Source organism: Scaptodrosophila lebanonensis, unplaced genomic scaffold (assembly GCF_003285725.1).
Source record: "Scaptodrosophila lebanonensis strain 11010-0011.00,11010-0021.00 unplaced genomic scaffold, SlebRS2 tig00000024-arrow-pilon, whole genome shotgun sequence".
NCBI lineage: Eukaryota > Metazoa > Arthropoda > Insecta > Diptera > Drosophilidae > Scaptodrosophila > Scaptodrosophila lebanonensis.
The window spans coordinates 21,234,864-21,248,076 of NW_022060538.1; the positions used below are offsets into that span (position 1 = coordinate 21,234,864).

The 13,213-nt window shown below is 41.1% G+C and overlaps 1 protein-coding gene across 1 annotated transcript in view; it reads left to right on the forward strand.

Annotated features, from left to right (window-relative positions):
- Window positions 1–1,638: 1,638 nt before the first annotated feature.
- Window positions 1,639–13,213, forward strand: part of LOC115621004 — a 38,943-nt gene continuing 27,368 nt past the window's right edge. The window contains exon 1 of the mRNA XM_030514524.1: window positions 1,639–1,765. Coding sequence (XP_030370384.1) covers window positions 1,639–1,765 — 127 coding nt within the window. The remainder of the gene's footprint in view (window positions 1,766–13,213) is intronic.

The window sequence follows — 13,213 nt, forward strand, 5'->3', positions numbered from 1 at the left end:
AAATAAATCATGCTATTTGATTACTTTCCCTGTTTTCTTGGTGTATGTTAAGATCGCCACACTTTTCTGTCTTTAGACAGGGCTTGACTTTTCCTCTAAAAACTTATTTGAAAACAAAAAGTTTTCCAAACCTGCTTCACTATTGATGGTTCAATTCCACTTAGCTGCGAGTGTCAGTTGAATTGAACTATAATATTTTAATAATATTATGCTTCTATAAAATGGTGAATTATTGAAGGTAAAAAACTTGTCAATCTTTGAATACAAAACAAACATAAATATGTTTTACAACAGTGACTTCAATTACATTCGCAAACAAATAAATAGAAACTGCACTGCATTATTAATGCGTATGTCGAAACCATGTCAATATTCCAGAATATCCAATGTTATTTTTTGTAACCCACACTAATACAGAGCTCGATTACCTTTGGTTTTCCTTTAAGCCAAGATCAGTTTCAGCTTACACTCAATGCTGCTGTCATATCCTCGGCATGACAAGCACACACGCATTCTATATGTTGCCTTCATCGCAAATGCAACAATCCCAGTGCTGCTGCGCGACAATATTTCAGGCAGCTTTAAAGCCCCAAGCCAAAGCTGCTGCTCTAAAACTCAACGAGACAGACATAAATTCCCAGACAGTAGCGGTAGCGGCATACGATAAATCTTTAACGTGGATTTTGCATGTAAGCTACCAAAAAATCTTCGCTGCACAGCATGATGATGCATGGCAGGACGGGATGGGACAGGACGTGGCAGGACGGGCTCGCGTAAGATATTTAATACGCAAGCTTTTCATGTGCAACTCTTTCCAGTAAAGGTTTTCGCGCGGCATTTATTAATAGTTGCCCGGCAGGCAGCGAGCAAAAGTGCATTGTTAATTTTTAAAGAACGTTAAGTGAAAAGCTACAACTTTTTCTACGACAGCGCCGTCGGTGTCGTTGGAAACGAGCATAAAGAGCGCGATAAGGATGAGGAAGTGCAGAAGCCAAGGCAATAAAATGGTAGCAGAAATTACGGCGTGTTGCGCACTCCCCATGAATAAATAGCGCGAGCGTCATAAATATTATCAGCACGCACACACACACACACTCACACGCACACGCACCAACAGCGAGCAGGAAGAGCGGGAGGGAACGAGACATACAACTGCAAAAATCATAATAAAAGCAAGGATAATATAAGGACAAGAGGAAGAAGCTGCGAGCCAGTAGCAGCGGCAGCAGCACCAACAGTGCGACCGGAGAATTTAGCAAAGCTGCCGCTGTGCAGCTTGGCAGGCAAACTGGCAGCCAGCGACGGCCGCGTATCCTGCTCCTTACATTCTTAGAGCTCCTGTGGCTGCCAGGCGCCTGCCTGCGGGCTCATCCTCATCCCCAACCCCAGCCCCAACCGTTGCAACTTACGTTTCGCGCGAGCGCGCATTTCCGTTTGTTATCGCGCTAATGTAAACGCGTTTCCTTTTAAATGCTCGGCACCCGACCAAGTCCTGGAAGCGAAGCCAGCGTTCTCCGAGCGCCTCATAAGCGTTGCCTACTTTACGGCAGTTAGAAGGACATTTAACTAGCTGACTCAACGCTGCGACGGCTTTGTGCTGATCGCCAAGGATTACAAGAAAATTGGAAAGGATTTAACATGATGCCGTCATCGATATCTACAGCCCTGACAGCGTCAACGTGGACGTCGACGTCGACGTCGAAGCCACTGCCTCTGTGCTGGCTGTTTCGGCTGCTCGGCGCACTGCTGCTGGGCACGCTTAACGGTAAGTGTGGGGGACTGTAGTGAGTAGCTCTTATTTATGCCCACGATTAAAATGCTAAACTGTTGCCATTTCTGGGGCTGCCCCACTGGGGGGGCGGTACGCCGTAGATAACTCTGCCATAAATGTCATAAACGCAATTCGAACTTACGATTTATTTTTGTGCGATATATACGAGTATAGTATGCTACATATTTGCATATTTGTTCATTGACATTGGCATTACCACCAGCGGCTGCCAACGATTCAATATATTTGTGCACAATTTGCACAACAATAAATTTATCTTAAATGAACAAACATTTTGCTTGCAGCTTTACATGCATCCAACAATTTGCACAGAGCTTATCGAGTATGCAAAGCGAATTGAAACGCAACGTGAAATAAAGCATAAAATAATAATATCCTTGCACAACATGTGCATGCTGCAGCATTAAGTAACATCAAGCACAAATACATAAAACGTAACAAAAGCAACATTTCCTTTATTATGGCATTCCATTTTGTCGCAAGCTACGACACTTTTAACATACTTGTAAGAAATAAAAAAACACAGAATAGGCTTTCATATGTTTTTAGCTTTCGCATATTTAATTGAATTGTTTGCCTTTTCCTGAAACACATTTAATTGCATTGCTTGGTATTTAGACTCTCCTTATTCCTAGGCACTTCGAGTCTTTTGAATTTTCCCCCACAGCTACATAACCAAAATGTTGCATACGTGAATAATATGTGTCGGGCTCTGAGTTAAGAAGAGTTATAAGAGAAATAATTCCACTCCAATACTACGATCTCTCTTTTCTGATGCACGTTTTTTTGGGTACGGAATTCTTTATTGTCGCGCTTGATCGACTCTAAAATGCTCTCTTGCTTCTGTTAAGCTACTTCCAGAAGCCACTCAATTATCCAACCCATAGAACCTAGTATTATATATTTATTGACAAGTTCTGTTCTAATATTGGGAACCAATGCTTCTTAAAGCAAATGAGGCATACTCAATTAAAATACCTTCAGTATATTTAAACAAAGGAGGGAAATTGTTTAAAAGTGAGCCAAAGTATTGCAAATAAAAATAAACAAACTCGACACATAGGTATTAGTTATTATCAAGAAATATAACCGCCATTTCTGTTTTGTTAAAGAGGTCATGTTTAGGTAGACAGGAAGGGTTGGGCAAACATTGCCAACCATCCGCCTTTTCAAAGCTCGTAATGCAAACTAAATTCTTTTTAAAATGCTGTACACTGTTCAATTAATACAAACCCAATTATAATGAAACTATGAACTTTATAGTACTTTTTAGTACTTTCCAGCGCACTTGCAATTAACTTTTTCATGAAAAGGCAAGTAAGAGATATAATTTGCCGAACTAGAAAAACAGTTTTACTAAGAAAAGCACTAACATAATTAAATATTATGAATTAAATTCATTCTTGAAGATTCTGTAATTGTGTTGATATTGTCAGAATATTTTAAATTTGTAGTCGCATAAACAACAAAATGCAATTTTTAAGCCCCAATTTTTATGAATTAATTTGTTGCTTTCAGGCTCAATCTGTCCTTGCAGCCGTTCCATGCTTACACATGTCTCAATGTTGCCCGGCACTCTCATAAAAATATGTCAAATGCAAATTATGCGCATAAATAAATATAAATAAACAAATAAATATGTCACAAAACGAAAGATATGTGCTTGCCACAAAATTGTTATTGTTGCTATTATTGTTGCCAGCTATGACACCACTCGCACCGCCCCCCTCACAATCCCCCTCCTCCCACGATCGTTCTCTCCCTCGACACTGCCTTGTAAAAGTCAATTTGCTATTGCCACAGAAAATAAAAAATGAAATGGAAAAAATAACAGAAAAGCGTCGCATGTGTCATAAACATAGCAAAATGTGCGTAAAGCCGCACACTCAGGACCTCGAAAGGGGCGGCGCTGGCAAATAAATAAAAAGTCAAACGCACGCGTGAAAAATGCAAAATAATTGCATATTTATAGGGGCAATGCCACTCCATGGATTGCTTCGCGCTCGCTGCGTACATAAATCCTTCCCGACGTGCACTCTTAATGCGCCTTCAAATGCGCAAATGTATGAGGCAGGTCGTAATTTTTTTTAACGCCAACATCAAATGCGTGGCGAAAATGCGCAAATTTTATTTCGATTGCACTCCCTCTTTTGCATGCAAATACTCTTATGGGGAGTACAGAAATGTGGAGTTCACAAGACTCGAGTTTTGTTTGCAGAACAGCAATTTGAATGAAGTGCTGAGCTTGCTAATATACAGTGCTGACTTCATATTATTGGAATGTTATCTATTTTTTGTTGCTCAAAATAAATGAATGAAATGTAGATACAAAATAACTTGTATATCTGATTGATGAGATAGGCATTATATACTTAAAAAGCTCACTTGAAGCTTTAGATTGTAGGATTTTTGAAATTTTCTAAGTATTTGCAATCTTTTATTAAGGCTAAATATTAGAAATTTCTGTATTATTTCACTTTCAGTTTGACTTACGTGATATTTGACAAATACTCAATACTTTATTAATCCCAGTAAGTTATAAATATTATAACATATCGCCAACTACTAAGAACCACAAAATTTGCGAACCATAATCTGATAATGATTTAAGATATTACTACTAATAAACATTCTCGTTTCTTATGATATAGTCAATAATTTTATGATGAAAGTGAAAACTATTTATTAAAGTAATTTTCTAAATGAGCGCTATCGATTTTGAATTGTAAAGAGCCTGTTTCTAATTTGACAAGTTCAGGCATTCATCAGCTAAGTAATTCATGAACATTAAAGCAGATGTTGTTTCAATGATAGCTCTATTTGCACAGCCCTAGGCTTGAGTGAATTCGCGGTGTTAATTAATAAAAGCAAATCCCTATTGATTGCGTGCTCGTACAATCGCCCCCTTCCTTAACTCTTCCTTTATGCTTCTCGGGAAACAAAGGCTCGTCATGTGTTTGCTCCGCTTACATATGTGGGAGTTTAAATGTGTGCTTTGTGTGCTTAGTTTCTGTGTGTGTGGATGTGTGTGTGTGTGTGTAACTTAATGAAATAAACTCGAAATCAGTCAAGAGCATCAATGGCAATGCTTTATCTGCTCTGTCCTTGTGTTGTTGTGCGCGAAAAGCGGAAGAGGAAGTGCGATGATAATAATAATGGCAGCCCTCAACTTTTGTTTTAGACGCAGTGGCAACAGCAACAACATGGCGTTTTAATAACATAAATGCGGCACTAAACAAAACCAAAATCGGGAGCAGCGTCGACAAGGGGCAGGCTGTCGCTGTCATAATGAAACAGTCAAGGACAAAGGCGCGCGAACCATTGGCGGATATACAAAGTGTACGTGCACGTCCGCCTCCCTCCCCTCCTCCCCGCACATCCTTCACAGCAGGCTCCAGCAACGCGATAAAAGCGCCAAACGAATTGTTGTCTAGCGCCACTGTCTGAAAGGCGGGGTGGGGGTCGCGTTTCGGCCATTTACTTGTATAAGAGCATCAGTTACAATAGCACTGTGAAGTGGGCGGGAGGCGTGGCCGGCGCTAACAATAGCCGCGCCATTGTCATAAATTAAAAATGAGGAAGTGTATGAACATAAAACAAACAAAACAAAATACCAGCGAACCCACAGCGGAAACACAAAAAGCGTTGATAAAATAAATTTCTATTAAAAAAAGATAGATTCACAAAATAGCGCATGCGAAAACATAAGGCAATGGCGGATGGTTTACGTTTTTGTTGTTGCTGCCACTGCTGCTTCTCCTGCTAACAAAGTCAAAAGCTGTGGGGGCCGCTAAAAATATAGCAGCATGGAATCGGATAAGGGTGCCTAGGTTACAGTCTTTCAAGTGTCCACTTCATTTGCTTTGGGCAGCCTTGAAAGCCGCTTACAGTACATTGCGTCAATGTAGCATAGTTTCAGGCGCTCAGTCCCCTGCAATGCGTTGGCAACACCTAAAACCTGGTACTTCAAGTCGCTGGAATTTTTCGTCAGTATTCGCGAGCACTTCATATTACGACAGCTTCCTCGGTCCTCTGACACCTACACCTACACCTCTCGTGACAAAACCGCTCATACACGCTTTTCCATTTCTCCAGCATCATGTCAATGTCCGAGCGCTGGTCAGGAGCGCTTTAATGGAATTTATAACAACTCGGCAGCAACTGGAGACAGTGACAACAGACAACAACCACAACCACAATAATGGGAGACATTCAGTCTGCTAGTGAACTGACTAGCTAGTCAGCCAGTCGATGACAGCTCTTCCCACAGCGAGAGCTCAACAATTTTTCGCTCGCTATTTTGTTGCTTTTTATGTGTCCTTTATTTTATCAACATTTTTGTTATTTTTTAAGCTTATTTGCTCGCATGGCACGTTCGTTTTTAGTTTAGCATGGTGTAGATTTTCGGTTTAGATTTTTACGGGCCGTCTAGTCCAGTGCCCCCATCTCTCCCACACTCACATCTGCAGCTTTTTTTTGGATGTATAGTGTTTTTAGCTTTTGGGCATTTGTTTGGGCATTTGTTTAAATTAAAGATTTCACAGTAAAGCAACAGTAAAGCACAGAGATTAACAGAGCAAAATATGAAAAATAGCAAAATGCTAAACAAAAAAGCATTTAAAATTCCGAACTGTGGGAAGCAGCTTAACTTTGGGCCCACGTGACGTATGATTTATGCATGAGCGAGCAATAACTCTTTGACTCTGCATCTCTTTTTGGGTTTGGTTTGGTTCTTTTCTTTTCCAGGTCTGCTTCGATATTTTATATGTTTTGGGCACTGGCTCTAGGGACTTCTTCTGCTCATGTTGCGGGTAAACAAACACATTACGCATACGCCGCGTTGCCATTTGGAAAGTTGCAAAAACAAAACTTACAACAGCACAATAACAAAGTTACAATCATAATAATCATAATCATAATAATAAGCCATTTAGCACTTGGTCCTTTGGAGAAGCACATGCCCCATAGCCCCCAATTGCTCCACAGCTGCAAGCAGCCTTTTCTTATAATTCATATTGTTAATTCGCCTGCCAGCCTGCCCGCCTGCCAGCCTGCCTGCCTGCTTGCTTGGCTGCCTTTCACTTCTGCATCCTCCCGGAGCGCACAATAAAAGCATCATAAACATTTTACAGCTTGCAGTTGTTGCAGGAAACACTGCCAGCGGAAGCGTGCAGCAGCGTCATAATTGCAGCCATTTTATATTTTAGCACAGCTAGTTGCCCCAGTCGCTCCCGAGATGAATGCCAGCAAAGGACATTTATATTTGTACATTAATACATGTACGAGTGTGTGTGAATGTGCCTTTGCCAGCTAAAATGTTGCACTAACTTTAAAGCATTAAATAAATTAAATTGCCGATTTTACTTGACAACAGCACCACCAACAACAACAACAACAACTCGTCGGCAAGCCGCAGGTGTAAATTGCAAATCTGAACGGCCGTCTAATGAATGGCAGCAGACAGGCCGGAAAAACGGGCGGCCAAAAGAAATGAAAAGGCAGTGAAAACGCTTTCATTAAATACGCCATGACCGCAAACGGCACGCACAAGCACCAGCACCAGCACCAGCGCCAGCGGGCAAACTAGTGGGTGGAAAAACTTTTGCTCGGCGCGACAAAGTGCAGCCAAGTTGATTAGACAGCGTGGCGAAGCCGCCTGGGAATAGCTAGGACTAAGAATAAAACTGCCAGCGAGCAGTTGAGCAGCAGAGCTGTAATGAAAAACTTGAAAATTTACGGTCAACGAGTTGTCGAAGTGGGTGAACTCAGCGCCTTGGCTAACAACTGCTTAAGGACACTAATTTTGCAACAATTCCACCTTAAATACGTTCAAAGAAAGTGATCTCTTCCCTGACTCTGACATTTCCGAAACAATATTATTACAATCTGAAGAAATTCATAATAATAGACAGAACTGAATGAGACAAATTGCAAATTATTACAGTATTGAAGATAGCCGAGGGAAAGCATATATTATTAGCGTGCAAATATTTGTAAAGCAAAACAGTTGAGCACAAGTGTGTGTTTAACTACGAACAGGCCATAGTTATGCCTGAACACCTTCATTTATATGGCCGTGGCCAACAAGTCAAACAACGGAGACATGGCGGTGCATGGTTTAAATAAATAATTGCCATCGAAATTAAACAATGGCCCGGGGAGAAGAGGAAGTTTTAGATTGTTCTTGATGAGGCTATGCAGCAACTGATGTTGGCCGAGGGCCAAGTGGAGGCTGGTATGGGCATTGGCATGGACAGTGTAATCTCACTGGAAGGGCGGCAAACGACGACAAGGGCGACGCCGCCGAGAAGTGGGGCCCTGGTGATAGCACGCGTAATGACAGGAAGCCGTGATAAAAAGGACAAAGAAAACGCATGCATTAACACACACACACAGATAACATGGCAGCGAGTGCGCGAAAAAGGCTGACAGCAAAAAAAGGCAGGGAAGGGCATGGAAGAGAGACAGACTCCGGTGCTCCGTTACGGCAAAAAGTTCATTAGCGTTGATCGGACGCGGCAAACGGAAGTAGGCAGGCTAAATGAGTCCGTAGATATGGTCGCTGACAACGACAACAATAACAGCATTGAGCATGGGATTGGGAATGGCGCAAATGGCCTGCGGCTCCTCCCAATGCCCAATGCCCAATGCCAAGTCACAATTGGTGTCAGGTGTTTCGGTTCGGCTTCGGGCGGAAGTGGCGCATCAGATTTGCATGTCATTCGGCCACATGGAAATTCTACACCGGCATAGCTCATTAATATTTGCGCGCAAAAACAAATGGGAGAAAATGCGCTGCTCAGCGCATGAAATGCGCCGCATAGCTTGAGGAAAGCAAAAAAGAGATAAGCGAGCGCACACACCACACCAGAGCATCCTGCATGGTGGAAAACCACAAAGCCTTTTAAGCGTTTTCCCCCCATGCCAGGCTGCACGAAAGCCAATGACAAAAGTTAATGCGCATGCCGCTTATCGCCAAACTTTTACGTTTTTTCTTCTATTTCTGCTTCCCCATTCATTTACAGTAAATGTGTTTATGTGTGTGTGTGTGTCGACCATTTCGACGACCCAAGCTGATGGTATCATCAATTGTCAAATAACCAACTGTGTGAGATTTGCGCACCAGCTGTGGCCAAAGCGCTGAAGCATTCATGGCGCTGCTCCCTCCAACAAACTAGCGCACATAATACACTTAGAAACACAATGGCACTTTCTTTTTTTTTTCCAACAAATAAAACAAGGAATTTATTGGCAAAAAACTAATTTACTTGATGAGAATGGCGCACTTGATTGTCACATCATTTTGTGGCAGCTTCTTACCTTGGACTCGCATCAGATTATATTTATTGGTACCTTCATTTCCTTGCTGCCTTTGCGAACACGTGGGGCGAGATTTTGAAATACGAGTAGTAGCCCAAATAAAAGATTTGTTTACGGTGTAAGTGCTCAAGCACAAACACCAGCCAGACAGACACTCTTACACACGTACCTACATACATATAGAGTGCACAGACAAGCTGAACAACTCACTTTGTGGATTATTTGTTTTGGCCATACGCTCATTTCGCACTGCTATATCTGGCGAGGGAAATCGAATATGCCCCAAAAACGAAAAGGCAAAAGCAAAAGCAGAAGCGAAGGCACTAGCAAGGGTTCAACAAACGTCCCAGCGCTGGACAAATCGAAGGCAGTGCAAAAATCAAGCGAGCCAAACACGAAAAACAGAAAACAAAAGGGGAACCACAAATGTGCAAGGCACAAGCAACCAAAATCATGGCAACGGAACAAGATTGCGGCAGAAGGGATAAAGGGGATGGGGACCAGGAACTGGAAACTGGGTGCTGGGAACTGGCAGCTAGCTGGCTGAGCAATCGTAAATCTTCTTATGTGCAGCAGCATTTTAACGATAATTTGCTTTATTGGAGCATTTTAGATTTGCTCCACAGAGGAGGTGGGTGGGGAGGGTATAAAAGGGGAGCCCCTATTCTCTGCTTGGCTGACTGACTAGCCGGCCTGGAACAGAGCACAAGTCAAACGACAACTGCATACATAGGGAGAGGCACATGTGTGCTGAGCACTGCAGACTACTTTTGGCAATGGCCGGCGAGAACGTGTTTCCGTTTAAATGGTTTTTATAGCAAATTTATGTAGAGGAAAAAACACTTTTAAGGTTGACCGAAAAGGACATACGCAGAAATCCATAAAAATAGCAACACACACATATGTGACCAAACACCCGGACAGCCAGCCAGCCAAGCAGCCAGCCAAGCAGCCAGGCAGCCAAGCAACCGATTTGGCCGATTGGTCAGACATGGCTCCTACATACTACGTTCACATTGAGGTGAGAACAAACATTTGCCACTGTTGCCGGTCATTTGGCCGCCATCGTTGCGAGCTTCAATATCGTGCCATGAATAATGGCCGAGCAAATTGCTGACTAGGGTTAGCAGCCAATCTTGCCACCCTGCTAACTGGCTACTAGCACCAAATTGGCCGCCTTAACTTAAGCCGACTGGCGGCCAAACAGCTGCAGTTTGTCCGGTCTCCGTTTTCAAAACACTACCACATCATTGTGGGCAATTATTTAGTCATTTGGCAATTGACATTTTACTGACATCTGGATTGCAGGTAACAGCGCCAGCTCAAATAAGGATGAACACTCGTATGTGGCGTAAGACACACGAAATGGCTTAATGGAGTCCTGGGTCTAGTTGAGGTTGAACGCTGAAGTGGTCATTACTTTTGAGAATCAATTTGTCAATCGCCTCATAACAATATACTTTTCCATTTGAAGTGGTAGTTATTATAGATATTTTTATTCTAATATAACTTGAAGATGTGCCCGTTAAATAAATCTTGTATGTTCAACTAATTAACTAATCTTGGTGCATTTTATAGCAGGATCTTAATCAGAATGGTGTCACTAGTTTGTTTTATTAGCATCCCAGCATGGTTTTGTCAGACATCACTATACAGGAAGATACTTTCAAGAATGCACATCCTTGCTCTATCGTGGGTTTTTATACAGACCCAATTTATATCAGATTTCACACAAACTTCTTTTAATGAATATCTTAAGCTTCTTTAAAATCAGATAGACTGGGTACCCTAACGTATTACGCTTCCAAAAGTATGTATGCTGATAATTGTTTAGTAATACTATTGCTGTTCTGACTTGAAAAGATCTGTTCTCTGTCTCCGCCCCGAGTGGGTCAGATTAGTAAACGAAATCTGGCATACTTCTGTGGGTGATCTTTGGTTTGTATTGTTTTTTAAAGCCCAGACGGATATTGTTTTTGAAACTATACTTCAAAGACCTTGCCAATTAAATTAGTTTTTAAATAGACTCAGCTGCGCTTTTAGAATGCTTTTCTCAAACCACCTTATTCCTTTTTATCGAATAAAGCTTCTTTGAATAACATATTTTATCAAAATGTTCAATATTATTTTCCCAATATATTCTCCTCTATATGTCCTCTTGTTTAGTTTTTATAAATATGTAAGTATATTTAGTTGCAGTGTTAAGGAAGCAAATTACAGGACCTTAATCAGTTTCAAGCTCTACATTTTGAATCGTAAATGGCTTAAGAGCGGTTTGAGCCATAATACCTTATAGCACGTTTGTTGTATTATTTTGCACATCTTTTGTGGCATTTGCCGAAGCCACCGTTTAATTAAACAATCACAGCGGTATACATTCTCTGTTGTTTTAAAGCCACGGGCAAAGAACATATCCCGCAACCAGAACCAAAAGGAGTCTGCAGGACTTCCATCTTTGCTTTTAATTGCAGCTCATATCTAACTGTGCATATATTTTAATTACTCAATTGTGCACATGCATTGCACTTTCTCTCTGCCTTACATAATTAAAATATCTTCTTAATTTATTGCATCAGGCAAAATAGCCACACACATACACGAAAAAGCACACATACCAATGCATTGTAAAAATATGAGAAATAAAACAACGACATGAGCAGAAGCATAAATTCACACAACGAGCAGAAAGAAAGGAAGGACACAACAACAACAACAACAACAGACACACACAGAGTATATAAAATAAATTTCTTCATAAATGCATGCGAGTAGCTTTCAACAGCGTTCACTGTGCATTTCGTGTCCATTATTTAAATTAATAAATAAATTACAAGTTTGCATTAAGGCGCCAAAGGCTGAGGTAGGGCTGCCTGTGCAGGGCGGTAGGTCAGTGCTTAAGGCGCATACGCATGCGGATGCTGTTGTAATGCATTATGTGGCATGCAACTTCATTTCCCTCGCACACACACAATAGCAGTAGAGTACTGCACGAGAGAAATAGGAGAGCTAATTCGATTTCAATGAAACAAAATACTTTGATAGCTAAACGTAACTACGAAATATTGACTGAGAGTCTGCTCAGGCCATTCGAAAGTGTTTCATCTAGCTTACAATTAAGAGTGATTGCTGGATCGATGGACTTAAGGAAATAATTGAACAATTGCAAATTCTCCCAACAGCACTGATTAAATCCATATTACAAGCAATCGAAATGTCTGGCAGGCAACATGTCCGTTAAAGGTTCATTTCGAAGCTTCATTTCGAAGCTTCATTTGTCTGTACAGTATATTTTAGATATATAGGTATAGAGTAAAATATTATTGAGCAATTAAATGGCTTATCGTGGTATATTCAAAGTATAACACTTTATTTCTGATGGAAAAAACGAGCCCTAATAAGATTCATTAGGCAGAAGTTATAGAAAATAAGGTTATTCCAAATTAAATGAAAATTAAAAGCAGCAAAGGTTTAATATTAATGAAAAAAACGATAAGTACAAAATGAATAATTAACAAGAAACGGCCTTAACCTGTGAGAAGTTAATTAATATTGAACTCAGCTACAGTGATGGTTCTAGTTAAAAGTTGTGTAAATAAATAGCCTCTACGAATATAAATTTTATTCATTCAGAATCAGTGCGCCTACCAGTTTCGTCATGCAGGACCTTAATACATATTATGGATGTAAAGTCCGTTGTTGACATTTCTTTCATAATAAAGAAATTTCCTTACTTCCGCGACTGCATATAAAATACTTCACTATATGCGAACATTTTTTCACTTTATTTCGCTTTTGTGCATCGCTATGGCGTAGTCGCCTTTGGATTATGTTAAGCATTTCGCCAACAGTGCTTATTTTTCACACAGCTATACATACAAGCTGCTACACACACACACACACACACGCACATACGCACACACACACTGTTGCAGCCACGCACACGCAATCGTCCATAGACGGCCTCCATTGCCCCTTGAGGCTGCGGCATGTGGCATTTGCCAGCATAAATGTCAACAACTGTTTGGCGTTGTTGTTGCTGTTGCTTACTAGTATTATTGTTAGCTGTGCTGGTGCTGGTGCTGGCTCTGCTGTTGCAAGTGT